At 39.7% G+C, this 19,169-nt stretch overlaps 1 protein-coding gene across 1 annotated transcript; it reads left to right on the top strand.

Annotated features, from left to right (window-relative positions):
* The first annotated feature begins 2,167 nt into the window (after positions 1-2,167).
* Positions 2,168-17,396, top strand: LOC121719525 (CMRF35-like molecule 8). The gene is made up of 8 exons (XM_042105247.1): positions 2,168-2,270; positions 4,213-4,404; positions 8,543-8,851; positions 10,622-10,696; positions 14,682-14,789; positions 15,673-15,759; positions 16,164-16,216; positions 17,011-17,396. The coding sequence occupies exons 1-8, from the start codon at positions 2,231-2,233 to the stop codon at positions 17,236-17,238; spliced, it is 1,092 nt and encodes a 363-aa protein (XP_041961181.1). The 5' UTR covers positions 2,168-2,230; the 3' UTR covers positions 17,239-17,396.
* The last annotated feature ends 1,773 nt before the right edge of the window (positions 17,397-19,169 follow it).

Raw genomic sequence — 19,169 nt, 5'->3', positions numbered from 1 at the left:
AAACAGCATTCCAGAGGCTTTTTGGAAAGACGTTCAATATCAAACATTACCTTTAGAAGCAGTGGGTTGGAACAAAAACAAAATCATATTTAGTCTCACTGTAGTGCTTATTACAATATAAAGACATATCAGCGTAAATACCGTTTTCCAGCTACTGATGGCCACTTTAATATAACAGCTGCAGTATATCAGATAGGGTTGTGGTGAAGCAGTTGTACAGTGGGCCTAGATTTGGTTTCTGAACCTGCTCTTACAGGTCTGTGTTGGATAAAAAAAAAAAATTGCAAAATAACAGTCAACTTAATGTAATGGTTAAGAAAGACTCCAAGCGGCAGCCAGAAAGTCGTGGGTTATGACTCCTGGCCGGCACCATCCTGCCCCTGAGAAATGAAGGCCCTGAACCTTGAGCCGCTCAGATGGACTGTCCCTGCATTTGGTCTCTGTAATCAGCCTTTATATTTACAGCCTGTTGATACTGTCTCACTAGCCTGAGATGTACAGCCTGTTGATACTGTCTATTCATTTGCTCTTTATGTACAGCCTGTTGATACTGTCTATTCATTTGCTCTTTATGTACAGCCTGTTGATACTGTCTATTCATTTGCTCTTTATGTACAGCCTGTTGATACTGTCTATTCATTTGCTCTTTATGTACAGCCTGTTGATACTGTCTATTCATTTGCTCTTTATGTACAGCCTGTTGATACTGTCTATTCATTTGCTCTTTATGTACAGCCTGTTGATACTGTCTATTCATTTGCTCTTTATGTACAGCCTGTTGATACTGTCTATTCATTTGCTCTTTATGTACAGCCTGTTGATACTGTCTATTCATTTGCTCTTTATGTACAGCCTGTTGATACTGTCTATTCATTTGCTCTTTATGTACAGCCTGTTGATACTGTCTATTCATTTGCTCTTTATGTACAGCCTGTTGATACTGTCTATTCATTTGCTCTTTATGTACAGCCTGTTGATACTGTCTATTCATTTGCTCTTTAACCCCCCTGACTACACTTCTCTTTGTTTCTCTAAAATTGTGATGTTGTCACACATACAGAGAATGTGGCTGGGCCACAAATATTGTGTACAAGTTTATGTGTGTGTGTGTGTGTGTGTGTGTGTGTGTGTGTGTGTGTGCGCATGCGTGCGTGCGTGCGTGTGTGTGAGTGTGTGTGTGTATGTGTGTGTTTGTGTGTATTAATAGGATTCTGCATGAGCCAACATCTCTTCTTTAATGTGCCACCTACGCCCATGTTACTTAAATATGTAAAAAAGTTGCCGGGAGTTTCCAGTTGGTGATGCAATCACAAACCCTAGTTTATATAAAAAATGTAGATCCTGGCAATAGGTTGTTGATATCTGATATCAATCAAATTGCTTGCGTCACTTCTGTTGCATCTGGGTTCGTCAGCTCGGCCCCCTATACGCTCTCTGTTTCGCCCACTCTGTCTGGCACTCGTTCTTTATCCCTTGATCAGTGACGTGAGAGAAAAGGGAACCTGTGGGGTGGTGAGGTTTATTTTTTTAACAAAAACACGTCAGAAACCAAGCCTCTGTAACTGTTCCAAATAGATCATAACTGTTGACCTGGCATAGACACTTTAAGTTAAAATGAAAATATAATGTATGTTAATAGCACAATTCTATTTCATAATTTATTTCAAGCAATTTGAATACTACTCCCTACTTTACACGTCCCTGCCAGAGCCCCGTATGTGTGTTCAGAAAGTTGGACTGAACTGGGACGATCATCTGGGGTCATCAGCTTTCAGCTCTGCAGCTTATGTGTTTTTTTTCCCCTTATAGAATGTTGCTATGACAACATGCAGAGCAAAGAGAGAACCACATCATAGATCAGGTCTCTGAAACTAGTTTATGGATATAAACAACAATAACAATGTAAATATAAAGTAACTTTTGATGTGTAAAAAAAGAACACATAAAGGGTGTCAGCATTTTACTGTTGTATAATACTGTAATATTAATCCCCCTCACCCTCAGCCCACTTCACATGTCCCAGTGTCTGGAGTGGCGTGTCACACATACGCAGAGGAAATGACAAAACCACAAAGCCAGAGACTGACCAGTCCTGTGCATATAATAGTAACACATAGCCGCAGTCTACTGTGATTGGCAGTCTTTGACTGTGTGTGACAGTCTCTGAGTTCTCTCTACCCGGCGGGCCAGTGATTCTTGCATAGTGGACGACATAAGAAAACCTGTTAGGATGAAGATGGTTTCTTTTCTCCTCATCTGCCTACTCTTAGGTATTGTTGCTACGGTTACTCACATACCGCTTATTAGTTAATAGTTTCACTATTATAATCAACATGTCCTGTCAATGTGCTCACATGCTAACATGTCAGCTTCATAGGCCTACATTTAGCCATTTCGTGTTGTATGTACTTTGAACTGTGTATGCAATTGATGGGCAAGGCAGAGCTTATAAAGTACATTTCACACATATTTTAAGCTTGACGGTGTTGTGTGGAAATAGACGTGTGTTATGTATTTGTAGAATGTGTGATTTTAGTGCAATTGTTTGCACTAACTTAAGCACTTGAATACATTCTGGGAAGAAAAGACAACTGTATGCAGTGAATGAGTGAACTGATGCAGAGGAGGCTCTAGTATTATATGCAGTGTTGTGAAATGTAGATAAACAAATTATTGGTTGGGTTGAATGAGTGAACTGATGCAGAGGAGGCTCTAGTATTATATGCAGTGTTGTGAAATGTAGATAAACAAATTATTGGTTGGGTTGAATGAGTGAACTGATGCAGAGGAGGCTCTAGTATTATATGCAGTGTTGTGAAATGTAGATAAACAAATTATTGGTTGGGTTGAATGAGTGAACTGATGCAGAGGAGGCTCTAGTATTATATGCAGTGTTGTGAAATGTAGATAAACAAATTATTGGTTGGGTTGAATGAGTGAACTGATGCAGAGGAGGCTCTAGTATTATATGCAGTGTTGTGAAATGTAGATAAACAAATTATTGGTTGGGTTGAATGAGTGGACAGATGCAGAGGAGGCTCTAGTATTATATGCAGTGTTGTGAAATGTAGATAAACAAATTATTGGTTGGGTTGAATGAGTGAACTGATGCAGAGGAGGCTCTAGTATTATATGCAGTGTTGTGAAATGTAGATAAACAAATTATTGGTTGGGTTGAATGAGTGAACTGATGCAGAGGAGGCTCTAGTATTATATGCAGTGTTGTGAAATGTAGATAAACAAATTATTGGTTGGGTTGAATGAGTGAACTGATGCAGAGGAGGCTCTAGTATTATATGCAGTGTTGTGAAATGTAGATAAACAAATTATTGGTTGGGTTGAATGAGTGAACTGATGCAGAGGAGGCTCTAGTATTATATGCAGTGTTGTGAAATGTAGATAAACAAATTATTGGTTGGGTTGAATGAGTGAACTGATGCAGAGGAGGCTCTAGTATTATATGCAGTGTTGTGAAATGTAGATAAACAAATTATTGGTTGGGTTGAATGAGTGGACAGATGCAGAGGAGGCTCTAGTATTATATGCAGTGTTGTGAAATGTAGATAAACAAATTATTGGTTGGGTTGAATGAGTGAACTGATGCAGAGGAGGCTCTAGTATTATATGCAGTGTTGTGAAATGTAGATAAACAAATTATTGGTTGGGTTGAATGAGTGAACTGATGCAGAGGAGGCTCTAGTATTATATGCAGTGTTGTGAAATGTAGATAAACAAATTATTGGTTGGGTTGAATGAGTGGACAGATGCAGAGGAGGCTCGAGTATTATATGCAGTGTTGTGAAATGTAGATAAACAAATTATTGGTTGGGTTGAATGAGTGAACTGATGCAGAGGAGGCTCTAGTATTATATGCAGTGTTGTGAAATGTAGATAAACAAATTATTGGTTGGGTTGAATGAGTGAACTGATGCAGAGGAGGCTCTAGTATTATATGCAGTGTTGTGAAATGTAGATAAACAAATTATTGGTTGGGTTGAATGAGTGAACTGATGCAGAGGAGGCTCTAGTATTATATGCAGTGTTGTGAAATGTAGATAAACAAATTATTGGTTGGGTTGAATGAGTGGACAGATGCAGAGGAGGCTCTGTATATATTTATATCTTGACAGAAATAAGTTGCAATGTCCTACCCTTAATTTAATGACAATTGAGTAACTTTGGAATGTTTCATATGGCTTGTGTCATCAATAGGGGAGATGAGAGCTGATGATAAAATAAACATCTATGCATACCGTGGAGGAGCCCTCATCATCACATACAAAAATGTACTAAATTGCGAGAGGATATCACCCCATTGGAAGTCACATCGTGATGGATGTATTATGGATCCAGTACAGAGAGGCAAATACCAGTTTGGAAAACTGGACATAGAATTGCTCCCAGGTCAGTGGTGGTCAATCTGTGTTCTTAGTTATTCTTTATATTTTTCAGTGATGGTATTCTTATTCGAGTCCACTGTAGAGTGCAATACATCCTACTGGATGCTCATATAAAGCATCTTTATAAAGCAAAAAGATGCTCACCATGTTTTACCGCTGCTTCATTGAATCGGTCATTTCTTTTAGCCTGGTGTCTTGGTTCAGCAACCTACCCCTAAAAAATAAGAACTCCCCGAACCAAATTGTGAGGTAGGGCTTGTAGGCTGATTGGAGAGCCACAGCTTAACCTAGAATCCCTACACAGTAGGCAGCTACAGAGGTTGGGTCTATCTTAGAGGATGGATCTCACCCACTATATGGTGAATTTCAGCCTCTCCCATCAGGCCGCAGGTACATGATGCCTGTCTGTAAAACTAAGAGATACAGAGGCAGTTTTGTTCCCTCAGCTATCAGAATGTTAAATAGCACATAGGCTATTGTTAGACTACACACTAACTTATTATGACCGCCACTAGCGAAGCGCAAGTGCGCTGGGCCCCCGGAAACCCAAAAAATGCAGTTTTTCCTAAATAACTAGCTGAACTGTGGCACCGAGGATGAATACATTTTTATGGTATGTTGGTCTCAAGGGCCCACATCAACCTATAGTCCATAATCACTCATTTGTGATTTGCACCCCCCCCGGTAAAAAATGAAAATGCAATATCATTCTGCTTTAATCGCCACTCTCTTCAGTTAAGATGTTCAGAACTGCACCAAATTTTATGTGTATGATTAACCTGACATTCTCTGGGGGTATGCCAGGTTTCGTAGAATTTCATCCATGGAGGGGGTCTAAAAAAGTTATGTGTACATTTAGTGACTGTACACTCATTGGCCTGTAGATGGTGGTGCACACATATACACACACACAAACACACACAGGCACGCACATCAGTATCAGCAATTACAACGGGCGATACATAATTACAAATTCAGCAGGATTAAAGGAAAACCAAATATTCATCATAATAATTTGGCTGCATTTCCAGTATTGGCGTCACGTAGTCGTTTGTCCACCAGATGGCGCATCGTTGCAGTGAGACGTAATTTTGTTGGAAGTTAATCTAAAGTGGGTTGGAAAGACACTACGCTTCCTACAAGGACAAGACTGTAGTTTACCGCAGAGAACGCCTAATAAGGGTAGGATGATTTCTGCATGACATGTAACTCCCATTTCTTCTTGAAGCCGAAATGAATCTGAGAATGTTTATCGGACATGCTTGGTTTTTACTGCAGGTAGGCTACGTTAATCTTAAGTTATATCAATAGCCTAGAGTAGGTAAAATAATGTTACCGTTAGCATTTGTTGAGTGATGGAGGCCAATTTGATTATTGATGTATTTGTAGAAAACCATGCGGTTATAGGCTACCAAGAAAATTGATAACAGCACTAATTGCATCTTTCGACTGTCATCTCATTTGCTTATGACCATAACCTAGGCTACTAACAGGAGCTAAGTAAGTTAGCCACAACACGTTCGCTACACGTTCGGTTTTCTAATGGAAAATATATAGGCTACCTGAAAGATAATCTGTCTATGATGCATCCTAAACACCTGCCTGGGACATTTAGCTCAAAGTCTCTGAGCATCTGAAAAGCATCTGAGTCAACGTTCATTCCCAAACACCCATATAGGCTACTTCAATCCTCTATTTTCAAAGTTGATTCAAGTAAGGAAGAGCATGGCTCAAAGTAAAGTAACTAGGACTGAAACTACAGAAATTCGTCAAAGTGAATAATTTGTGTCAACTCGCCGCAATGTAGATTTATTAACGCACCCGTGATCTACATCTCCATTTAAACCAAATGTTTTAGAGCGCACGTTGAGAGATGTATCCAGGGCAGGTCTGTACCTACACATATTTGTTGCACGTGCTACAAAAATCATTCTTTGCGATGGATGATTTAGTACCAATACAATTTTGCCTATGGCTATACCGTGAGACTGAGACGTTTTTTGTTTGTTCGAAGTGCGTGTTTAGGGTGTTAGAGGGGAGTCGATGTGCTTTGATTCCAGCTTAAAACACGTGTGTGTGTAGTATCCAAACGATGATAACGCTTTCATTATGGCTGCTTTAGCCACAGACCTTGAGCTACTGTACAGTGTCGCTTTCCGTGATTCACACAGCTGCGTGAACTGTATTAGGCCTACTACTGATATGCAAAACTATTAACTTTTCGCCAAGAGGTGGCAGCTTAAATCCGCTTGATACTGTAAGCCATCGGTTCCCAAAGGAGATTTTATTTGGGTCGCCAGCATAGCCTAGTGACAATTTATGTTGTGTAATAGGCCTAGCATAGGGCCTACCTTAGGCTATATAGCCTATAGTTTGTTAACAGTCACTGTTTTGTCATAACTCCCTCTATGCATTTTTGCATTTAGAATAGCTCTGAAACCGGGGGCGAACACGTCGCGGGGATGGGGGGGGGGGGGGTTGCCAGTTTGTGGATGTCTCAATCGCAAAATTAAACAATATTTCTATCGGGCGCCTACCATGGACTAGGCTGGGTGAACTCAGCCTGATATGACGGCGATTCCTTTTCGATTTCTTAAAAGATTGAGCTTGGTCTGGCGAAAGCCAGACTAACCATGGACCTCATAGTTGCAAAATGCAAGGGAACATGAATCAGCATATTATTTGCACAAACAATAACGGACAGTAGCTCTTCAACTTGGCCTGTTAAAATGTGTATGAACAGTCTAGCAACGCTTTTCATGAAGGCCCTTTTGGACATGTCAGTTATTTGCACCACTGGGTAAAACGGCATTTTGTTTTAGACTACTGGTATTTAAAGGAACCATATGTAAGATTGTGACAGGCCAAAACACAACATGACATGACAAAACACAACATCAACATCAGTTGAGGGCTGAGACTTCACTTTTTAAATGACAATATCCTGGCCGGACTACTGTTGTCAGTGATATAAGTATTTGAAATGAACATGATTTCTTAATGTCTAGTGACATATCAGGGCCATTTTATGATTAATTGAAATACATTTCTTACATATGGTTCCTTTAATTTGTGCATTGACAATAAAGCTGAATACCATATGAACTAGATGACTAAACTTATGCATATGTAGAAGAAGAAACATTCACAAAAATCCATGACATGACCTCTCTTCTTGATAGCTGTTGAAAACTGCATGGAACTGACAGGGATTGTTTTGTTTAATAATAAATAAATAAATACATTATACCTTCTGGTTTTCCCAAATACAATGTAGCCTACAGGTGTACCTTTCATCAGTCCAGTTGCAATGGATGGACTGTGATGAACTGCCCTACTTGTGATTGTTTAGATATTTTAAAGGTTTTATAACAATGCTACAAATTTTTTGGCAAGTGCTACAAATCTATTCACCTTTGCAGCGCCAGTAGGCTACTTTGTGTGCGGCCCGCAAACACACAGTCCAAACAAGCATACACAAAAGTTTCAAGAGTGGGGGATGGAGTAGAAGATGGAGACAAATTCATTAATATGATTTATTTTCGTGGAATGGATGTACAGGACTGAGCGGCGGTCATATTTTGTACCGCTATGCGATACATCTAGTTTAACTTATTGACTGCACAGCCTTCTTAATGTATGTATTTATTTATTCTGACTTAGCTTCTTGTATCTGCTATGATGAATTTATTCTGCATTTTATCCCCTTTATTCTGACACTAATAATATTTTTGTGTACTTTTTATCCATACGGAGCACTGTTGCCACTGTTATGTGTCACTGTTTTCTGTCACTGTCGTTAATGTCATCTACTGTATGTGTGTGTAAGCAGCCTACTCTTTTTACCTGCAACCAAATCTACCCTTGGGTACAAATAAGGTTACCTTACCTTACCTTGTAATTCAAAACACATCTTGTTACAACATACAACACAGCTGGCTACCTATGTTATGCAGATTATGTAAATAGTACGGAACAAATTGAGCTTAAACAAATCTGATAACAGTGTGAATACATGCTATTGTGTATTATCATCACCATGCATGTTAGAATCTGTTGCATATATTTCAACACACCTTAGTAAGCGTTTTCAATTGACCCTCTACTGGTCTTTCATGTTTTATGTTGTGTTTGACTCTTAGTGCCCTCTACTGGTCAAGACCATGAACTGCAACGTACTGTTGGGGGCAGTGTAGAAATCACCTGTGACTTCTCCAGCTACCGTGCTAACAGGGAGAAATTTCTCTGCATGGGAGCAGACCGTTCAACATGCACCCGCCTGAGTGATGATAGGTACTCTGTCACTAATGGGCAAAATGGAAAGACTTTCAAGGCCACCATCAATAATCTTGCCAAAGCTGATGCTGGAGTCTATTGGTGTGGATGGAAAGTCACTAGGTCATCTTTATCCTACACCAACCTATACATCAGAATGCAGCTTATTATTATAGGTATGAAGATTTATTTGAAAGACTTTAAATAACCACATTTAAACAAGTTATTTAAAGGAACCGTATGTAAGATTGTGGCTAAAACTGGTACTGCAATCACTTTCAAAATACTGTAGAGCGGTGTATCCCCTCCCCCTCCCCCCTGACTGGCAGAGATGGCAACCCGGATGCCGAAACACTACTGACTTTGTGATTAGGTGGAGGTGGCGCATCAGGCCAAAACACAACATGACAACATCAACATCAGTTGAGGGCTGCAACTTCACTTTTCACTTCACTAAATGACAATATCCTGGCCGGACTACTGTTGTCAGTGATATAAGTATTTGAAATTAACATGATTTCTTAATGTCTAGTGACATATCAGGGCCATTTTATGATTAATTGAAATACATTTCTTACATACGGTTCCTTTAAGCCTCAGCTTCGCAGATATTTTATTGTGTTTGTGGGAGGAGGGAAAACCGCACACAGGGAAATGTATTTGATCTATTATTCTATTAGTATATATACAGCAGAATGAGCTGACGGCAGTCATCTTCAAAATTAATAAAAATTAAATATCACTCAGGAAGACTTTAGAAAAATGTGCAGTGGTCCGTAGAGAAGAGAACCGTAGGGCCTAGGAGGTCCACCTTTTTTATGTATGTTGGTCTTAAGGGGGCATGTCAACCCATCCCATTACCACTTATTTCATGTATAGCGCCACCTAGTTAAAAATTAAAAAGCAAAAAATTAGGTGTTTTCATCACAATATCTTTGGCTGACAAGGTCAAAACTGCACGAAATTAAAAGTGTAGGATCATTATGACACCCTCCGAATGCATGCCAAGTTTTGTGTGCTTTCGTTCATGGGGGGCCTTACAATAAAATAATTTATTTGTACATTTAGTGACGTACACCAACAAGGATTCCCGGGACACAACTGTAGGGCCTAGGATGACAATTTCTTTCCGTATGATTGCCTCCAGGGGTAATGTTAACCCATTTCATGTGCACACATGTGCACAAACAGATACACACACACACACACACACACACACACATACATTCACAGTAATCATACGTATGACACATACTCACACAGTAGACATATGTACGCTTGCATGCACAGGCACATACGCAGGCACACACACAAGCACGCACACACACACCCACACTCACACACACACACACACACACACACACACACATAACATAAACATAACACAAACAATCAAGAATTTCTCAGAATTATGAACAGGCAAGATGGAGGTGGGGTTGTATAAAATGACTTTTACATATGAAATCTATGAACTAATCATGTTTTGGTACTTTTCTAGCAGATACCAGTGAGAATTGAGTGTGGATAATGCAATTTAGTGAGACAGTTAGAATCATATAGGCCTTTCAGCGTGATTTCTTTTTGTGGAAAAAATGTGCTGGACTGGGCGGCGGTCATATTTTGTACCGCTCTGCGGTACATCTAGTTTTACTAAACATAAACAAATGAATCTACATTGACATGAGAAAAGTCACTAGGTCATCTCTATCCTACACTAGCCTTTACAAGAGAACGCAGCTTAATGTTACAGTATTTGAAAGACTATTTGAATTTGTATATTTGAAAGACCATTTGACGATTTGTATATTTGAATAGCCACATTTAAATAAGTTATTTAAGCTTTCGCTTCACATATATTTTATTGTGTTTCTGGGAAGAGGTTTATGTGGATCAGTCATAGTAAACCAACTGACTCTTACAATGGCTACAATTTCAACATTCCACAGGGACAACCTCCACCACTACGACTACATCCCAAGCAACAACAAGACCATCAACATTTCAGTCAACACCCCATCCAGGTCCGTGATTTCTTTTCCCCCCACATTAAGTAGTACATTTATGTATATTCATATAAAACACATTTAGTAGTACATTTATGTATATTCATATAAAATATAGGTGACTAATAGTGATGCGTGGGCAGACCCCGTAACCCGCAGGTCAGAGGGGTGTGGGTAGGATGTAGATAATATTGCAGGGTGCAGGTGGGTCAGATAGCAACGTTCTGAGTTATATCCATAAAATATCCATGTGCAGAATTGCGTGTGATGTAGGATAAAGTGAGGTTTCCACCTTCTCTTCCTCTCTCTGTCTCAAATGCACATGCATACCAGAGTTACAAAAATACCCCATCAAAGGGGACAACGCTTATCCACACAATCAATTAAACTGTTGTTTAGCCTAAATGACGCTTCTATTTCACAAAACACCTGATGTAAGTGAAGAGACATTTAGATCCTAACCACAATTATCTGGTAAGGGCCCTGCTGCTCAGATCACTCTTTGAAAAGAATGCAAGTTATTTTCATGCATGTTACTAACACACTCCACAGGCCTGTAATCTGTAGGCTATTTCAGTTGAGTTTTTAATTAGTCTACAGCCTTAATTAGCTACATTGGCGGGCAGCCAAAATCATCCCAATGTTATTAATTGCTAAAGTGGAGCATGTTGCCTACCTTTTCTTCAGATTACACCACTTAAACTGATGTCAGTAAGAAAAGTGGAGATAATATGGGTTAACACTTTGCTCAAGTTCACTGTAAGAGAGGTAAGAAATGTGTCTTATAAAAGCATCAGCCAAATAGATAAATTAAATAAAGCCACTTGAAATTAAAGTTAGCAATTAGTAGGTCCGGTCGGGATCGGTTCCATATTAAACACATATTTTCTCTGATCGGGCGGGGCGGATTGGATCTCCAATTTGGGTTGCGTGGGTGCCGGTCATTAAAACCCCCATACATGACTTGTTACTAAACATGGAATCAGTTTTTTTTACTTCCACTGTGTTCTCTGATGTTAAAATAGTATAATATAAATGACCCAGGAGGATGACCCATCATCCTCCTTTTTTTTTGTTGAACATTTGCTTTCCAACGTGAAGGGTTGGCCCTCCCCTTTCGCCGAACAGCATCGTCATCTGATTAATAGAAAAATTATTAAAAAAAATAGATGAACAAAATCTACAGTCATGGTTGCTTAGTATGTTGGTAACAGATCAGATACAGTGTGTGTGTGTGTGTGTGTGTGTGTGTGTGTGTGTGTGTGTGTGTGTGTGTGTGTGTGTGTGTGTGTGTGTGTGTGCGCATGTTGTCATGTAGTTAGGTTTAGCTGTGTTTGCAAATTACTGAGAGAAAATTGACCAAGTTTAATGTGCAGCTTATCTAATTTGAGCAATGTACATACCAGCAGATGTCCCTGGGTTACAGTCATCATTTTCACTTTGTTCGTCTAAAAATGACAAGAGTGGATAACTGTTTAAGTTTAGCATTGTGGTTTGTGTGCGGCTGAGCCCATTGGTATGTCATAAATAAATAAATAAATAAATAAATAAAGATAAATAACTTGCCTGTATTCTCTCTGTCTGGAATGTAATCATCAAGCGAGTCTAAGTGAAGCAGAAGACATATGAACAGATCCAGTGGAATAAATACACTGTTCACATTGTTCACTGCATTAATTTTGACTGGTAATCAAGTTATCACAGGCAGACAATAGCAGAATTAGGTTTGTAGTTACTAATGACATGAGAAAACCCAAAACCAATGAAATGGAGACTAAAGTATAGTCCATCAGAAGAATAAAATGCTTACCTTCACTGGAAGCTATGTCTGAGTCCTTGGAGGAGATTGATGGCGAATCTAAAAATAAGAAAAACAAAATGCTTAATGTACTGAATACAATATAAAGTTTGAATGATTCAAAACAAGCTTGTATCAGTAGCATGGGCAAACAGTCATACAGTTACAGCTAAGAATGACAGAGGTTAACCATTAGAATAACAATTAACAGTGTTCACTTTCCTGACTGACTTTCTCAATTCTCAATTATAGTTTCCTGCAAACTACAAACCTTCTTCATCCCTGACGCTTCCCTCAAGTGCCCTATCATACCTCACGTTCACAAGCTCGCAGATCTCCTTTAAAGAAAATGACATCCTGAGGGGAGGGAGAAATGCACATAAGAAAAAAAATATATCGCGCCATGTCGCAACATAACATCACATAACCTTGCGTCATTTCGGGAAATCTGTACATTAACATCTCCACATGTAGCAACCTAGCACCACTTTCAGAAATGCTTTGGCGACGTCCAAGTTGAGCGCATGATATTTCCTAGTGACAATCGACATGACCGTATTATCCAGGGATTAAAGCAAAAAAGTAATCTGACTGAACTCTTTACCGGTTCGGCATCCGATCGAGTATTCCCCCTGGACCCCTTCGTAAACAACAATGTAGCCATGGCTTAGCCCTCAACACGGAACACACTGTGTAATCTAAGCAAGGAATGGCAGGATAAAGAAAATACTTGATCAGATGCCTCGCCAGACTGTATTTGGTAACATGTTTTGGTCATTACCTCTAATTTCTACCCATAGCTTGTTAAGTTTGCACAACAGTATGCAAAATGGATTCACACCACTGTTACAGCTAGTCTAAATTCGTAGGCAAACACTACCTGTCACCACCTCTCGCCCCCCATTCTCCGATCAGCACTGATAGCACTATCCCATTTGAGTTAAGCTGACGGAAAGTAAATTGACATACAGACATTTCAGTTGACGGAAATCTGTCACAGTAACAAAAAACTTTAATCCATGAATATTACACAAAGGAATTTGATAAGTTTGAGTAAGGACTAAATCTAAATGAGACCGATGTTATTTTCACCAGGCCTTAGCAAGCTAGATAGCTAGAACTAGCTCGCTATCTGTGGTGAAAGCTGGCGTTTTGGAGACACTACTTTTGTGACGATTAAAACCCTAGACATAGACAACAATCATGTCAACATCGATAGATAACAGTTGTAAATATATTTCAGCAAGGATAAGCAAGAACATAGTTGACAAAAATTACACTTTACCTCAGTGTTTGTTTCCACCACGTCGCTTGGCTGTTCGCGCTTCAGCTTGGCCGCGTCATTTGAAACGGGGAGAACTAGGGGAGGAGGGACTTACATGGCATGGCGGACAGCTTTGTCATCCAATGGATTTACGCGAAAAACTCGTGACGTGTTTTCACAATCTTTCATTGGTCATGTAGATACTTGACGTGTACAGTATAAGGACATGAACTTGGAGATTCTATTGGTCGAAAAAACTCAAAATGAAAAAAAATGGAGATACGTGTTCTGTATCGGACAGCGACGATATAGTGAACTTTGATTTATCAAAAATAAACTCAATTGCAATTGTACAAGCCCAATTAAAACCTTATATTTAGGCTTGGTATTGAAGCTCTTTGGTTATGCACAAACTCTTCTAATTCATCAAAGCCAAAGCAAAAATAGTTTCCATTCAATGTCTCCTGTAAATAAATCCACTTGAAATTAAAGTTAGCAATTTGTAGGTCAGGTCGGGATCAGTTCGATATTTAATGCGAAACATAGAAGCAGTTCTTTATTTCCACTGAGGTTAAGTGATATACTGTAAGCTCTTTGACATTGATGTCTTGCATTGATCAGGGGCAGCTGTGGCCTACTGGTTAGCGCTTCGGACTTGTGTCCGGAGGGTTGCCGGTTCGAACCCTGACCAGTAGGCACGGCTGAAGTGCCCTTGAACAAGGCACCTAACCCCTCACTGCTCCCCGAGCACCGCTGTTGATGCAGGCAGCTCACTGCGCCGGGCTGAGTGTGTGTCACTAATTCACGGATTGGGATAAATGCAGAGACCAAATTTCCCTCACGGGATCAACTTATCTTATACTTATACTTATCTTTGCAGTTATAATGAACTTCCCTCAAAACAATACTCAGTCAGTGACCTCACTCTATTCTCTTGTTAGGTGAGCCAACCAAAACTACAAGGGAAAACATCACGTCCAAAGTGACAGTGGGACCCATGTCTACTCAGACAACACCATCTTCAGCCTTGCAGCCATCTTCTCCGACTGGTAAGACAATGTCTCCATGTACAGTAATGTGTTGTAGAGTGTGATTTCATATGTCTGCAGGTTTTTGCCTGGTGTTATATCTGTGAGATCCAATAAAGGAATCACACACACACACACACACACACTCCACACACACTCACACAAACACACACACACACTCACACACACAAATCACTTGTTGAAATGTGTTTTGCCTTGTGTCATTACTGCAAGATTTTTCTAAACCTCACCTCTCCTCAGTCAATTACACTGGTATCATGTCTTCTCTCCAAACTTAACTGGGAATGGTCAGTTGACCATCATACGGCCCTTTGGCAAATTTGGGATTTGCTCTGCAGGTCCGTCTGGCAAACAGACAATTGACGCGCAAAACTCGCACGCAATTATACCCGCCAATCTGGCATGAACATGTATTTGGCTAGTCTTCTGAAATGATTTGGTAAGAGTTTAATGCACCAATTTAAGTTTAATTTCACTGTTAGTTACGCCCCTGCTGGAAGTTGTAAGTCAATGATCCCTTTCCGGACCCACTCTCAATTGAGAAGGGTGTGGTGTCAATGAAGCTAGTTTACTGTGGGCCGGGTGTTAATATTAAACTTTAATGCTCCATGCAGATATCATACTGGCTGTAGTGGTGTGATAATATTGAACGTTCATGCTCCATGCAGATATCATACTGGCTATAGTGGTGTGTTAATATTGAACTTCAGGCTCCATGCAGGTATCATACCGGCTGTAGTGGTGTGTTAATATTAAACTTTAATGCTCCATGCAGGTATCATAGTGGCTGTAGTGGTGTGTTAATATTAAACTTTAATGCTACATGCAGGTATCATAGTGGCTGTAGTGGTGTGTTAATATTAAACTTTAATGCTCCATGCAGGTATCATAGTGGCTGTAGTGGTGTGTTTGTTCGTGGCTCTGGTCCTGGGATTCATTATGCTGTTATTCAGATACAAAAAGAAACATGGTGAGTCTCTCTCTCTGGTCAGCTCTCACTCCCTCTGTTCACCTTTTCAAATTTAACAGCTCAGCACAGTCCAGTATGTTTCCTACTGTATGTGTGTCGCCTAAGTAACAATGTCTGTCTATCTGTCTGTCTGTCTGTCTGTCTGTCTGTCTATCTATCTATCAAACTTTATTTTTGATGAACTTTCAGTGATTACTGTAACTAGATTGTGATTTACTAATAATGCCCTCTGCTGTATACAAGTGGAACTACTTTTTGATTAAGTTTACATATTTATATTTGAAATGACCAAATAATTATAGCAAGATTTCAAGAGTATTTAATTGTTTTAAAAAAAGACAGCAGTCAGTGGTCAAGAGTTGAGAGATGAATGTGTGTGAGTGAGTCATGTTTGTGGTTCTCAGGCGTCACCTCCTCATCAGAAAGCATGAACAATTACTACACTGATAATGACATGGTGAGACTTATATTCAGATTTCAAGATCAATTTATTGTGTTATAGTTTCATATTAGCCTAAAAAGTATACTTTCAAAAGTATAACCCTGAAAAGGTTTGTTCTGGAAATTTTGGCTGGACTAGACTAAAGCCTTTTTAGCACTTTAATATAATCTTTTTTTTTTATCCCAAAACAATTACCCAGGAGGAAGCTTTTTTCCCCCTTTGACCTTGTCTCAGATGTATTGTAAAGGCACATATACATATTTGTTATCTTTTTGAAGTGAATTGCTGTGAAGACCCATTTTATGGTATATAGCAACTGATACAAAACAATTTAATACTTACAGTAACAGGGAACAATTTAAAATGTTGGTCATAAGGAGAACGGCAATAATAAAAACAATGTCAATTCAATCAATAGCCTAATGAAATTAACAGTGAAAATAATACACAAAATGTATATCTTCTCATCCCCACTAGCTATTGTAGTGAGCCAAATTATTCCTGAAGGAAAATGTTGAATGTTGATGGACCATTGAAAGTCATTGTTAAAAGTTGTTAAATTGATGTGCACCACACGGAAAGCTTGTAGGTGTAGGTGTAAGGTGATTTTTGATGAACCCCCTTACAGTACCTTGGTTTATGTGCAGACTGTAAACTTCCATCATGCCCCCCCCGCCCCCCCAAACATGACTTAGGCATGAATTTAGTCCAGTACATTTTTATGTCATATTTTCAGAACTGCTTCTTAGTACTACTACTTTTCAGCCTTTGCCATGGCACTTCATCATTTTGTTTTTCCTCTCATTCAGGTGGCTGTGAATGCCCAAAGCGGTGTCACAGGAACCGGTCTGAGGACCATCTACGCTCAACTTCCCACAGCGCCCTCTGGTGTCCCATTGTACTCAATGCTCCAGTTGCCCCCTGAGCCCTCTCCCTGCCTCACCTACACCTCCATCAGGTTCAACCCGGCCGGAGGCAACAATGCTGTCGCAAAGGAGGACACCTCCACCTACTACAGCACTGTAAAGACTACTTAGATAACCGCCAAATAGCCAGTAGCAAGCACAGTGAAGAGGCAGGCCAGGATAACTGATTTACTTCAATATAGTGATACCAGTTTCATCTATTTCTATTTTTGCTTGACTCTTATTACTCTTATTTACTAATTACTTTTTTATGTATACATGTTTGGGCTTTTTGCTTTTATTTGAATAGGACCGTGAAGATTGACAGGAAGTGAGTGGGAGAGAGAGAGAGAGATGGGGTGGTATCAGGATATGACCGCAGGTCGGATTCGAACCTGGGTCCCCGTGGGCACTTGGACCCACACATGGTACGGGCTCTGTAGCCTGTTGCGCCACAGCACCAGCTACTATTCACTTTTTTAAGTCACTTTTTAACATATTGTGATTAAGAGCAAGAAGAAAGAAGTGAGGTGTGTAGAGGGAAGGGAATAGTGAAGTGAAGTGAAGTGTCTCTGATGAAGGGAATAGTGAAGTGAAGTGTCTCTGATGAAGGGACTAGTGAAGTGTCTCTGATGAAGGGAATAGTGAAGTGAAGTGGCTCTGATGAAGGTCTGACTGACTGAAACACTAGCTCGTCATTTAATAGAGGTTAAGTAAGCAGTGTTGCAAGTTTGTGTTATGTTCTGAGTTTTTTTGCCTTGTTCTTTGATGTCAACACAGAAGCTGACTTGGGTCTGTCAGAAAAAAATGTTCAGATGCTATTTCACAGGCCAATATGCAACCCTACTATTAGGCTGAGGAAAACAATGACCCAATTAAGCAGATACCTATTACCCCCTCATGGCTGTCAAACACGTACTGTACATGAGTTATTGTGTGAGCTTCACACTGATTGAACCAAAGACCGTTCACAATAGTCTCCAACAACCAAGAAGATAGCATTTAGAGAGATTCACTATCATTTACTGTAACGTGTCACAAATCTTGCGAGATGTACTGTAACCAGGGCGCCAACAGCCTAATTGCAATGCTGGTCCTCTGCTATGCACATGATTCTCCCTATTACACTTTTGTGTACAAGTTTACAAGTTCAAAAGTATTATTACTTTTAGAACCATATGTAAGACATGTATTTCAATTAATCATAAAATGGCCCTGATATGTCACTAGACATTAGGAAATCATGTTAATTTCAAATACTTATATCACTGACAACAGTAGTCTGGCCAGGATATTGCCATTTAAAAAGTAAAGTTGCAGCCCTCAACTGATGTTGATGTTGTGTTTTGTCATGTCATGTTGTGTTTTGGCCTGATGTGCCACCCTCTACCTATCTACTAATCACAAAGTCAGTAGTGTTTTGGCATACGGGTTGGCAACCTCGAGTCAGGGGGGAGGGGTTACACCGCTCTACAGTAATTTGAAAGTGATTGCAGTACCAGTTTTGGCTACAATCTTACATATGGTTCCTTTAAAGTTAAAAAAAAGAATAGGATGCCAATAACTTCTAGTTTGCAAAATGGCTGCACTTGTTGTAAAACTTATCATGGTGTACAGGCTCACATATCCTCTATTAACACATTGTACTAAAAGCTGAAAATGACAGAGGGGACATTATGACATTATTATTAGTAGTAGTAGTAGCCTAGTAGTAGCAGTAGTCAGTGGCGCAAAAAGTGGGTATGCGCTATATGCGGCGCATAGGGGCGCAGCTCCATATATTTGGTATTTTCTATGTAGCTACTGCTGTCCGTTTCTAAATCATTTCAACATTTTATCAATGTTCTATAATTTTTTGGAGGACTAACAGGCTAGGCGCCCTATCTCATAAGATTCCATCATAGAATTTTGACATAGAAGAGGGAGTGGGGGAGCGGTGAGCGCTGGGCGAGCAGATAGGCCTACGAGTAGTGAGTTGCCGTCTATGGAAAAAGATGGATACAGCAAAAAAAAAAAAAACTGTTGACGACTAAAAATAGAAAAAGAAAGAGTGAAAGGGAGAT

This window comes from Alosa sapidissima, chromosome 9, assembly GCF_018492685.1.
Source record: "Alosa sapidissima isolate fAloSap1 chromosome 9, fAloSap1.pri, whole genome shotgun sequence".
NCBI classification, from domain to species: domain Eukaryota; kingdom Metazoa; phylum Chordata; class Actinopteri; order Clupeiformes; family Clupeidae; genus Alosa; species Alosa sapidissima.
This window is presented reverse-complemented; position numbering and strand designations above follow the sequence as displayed.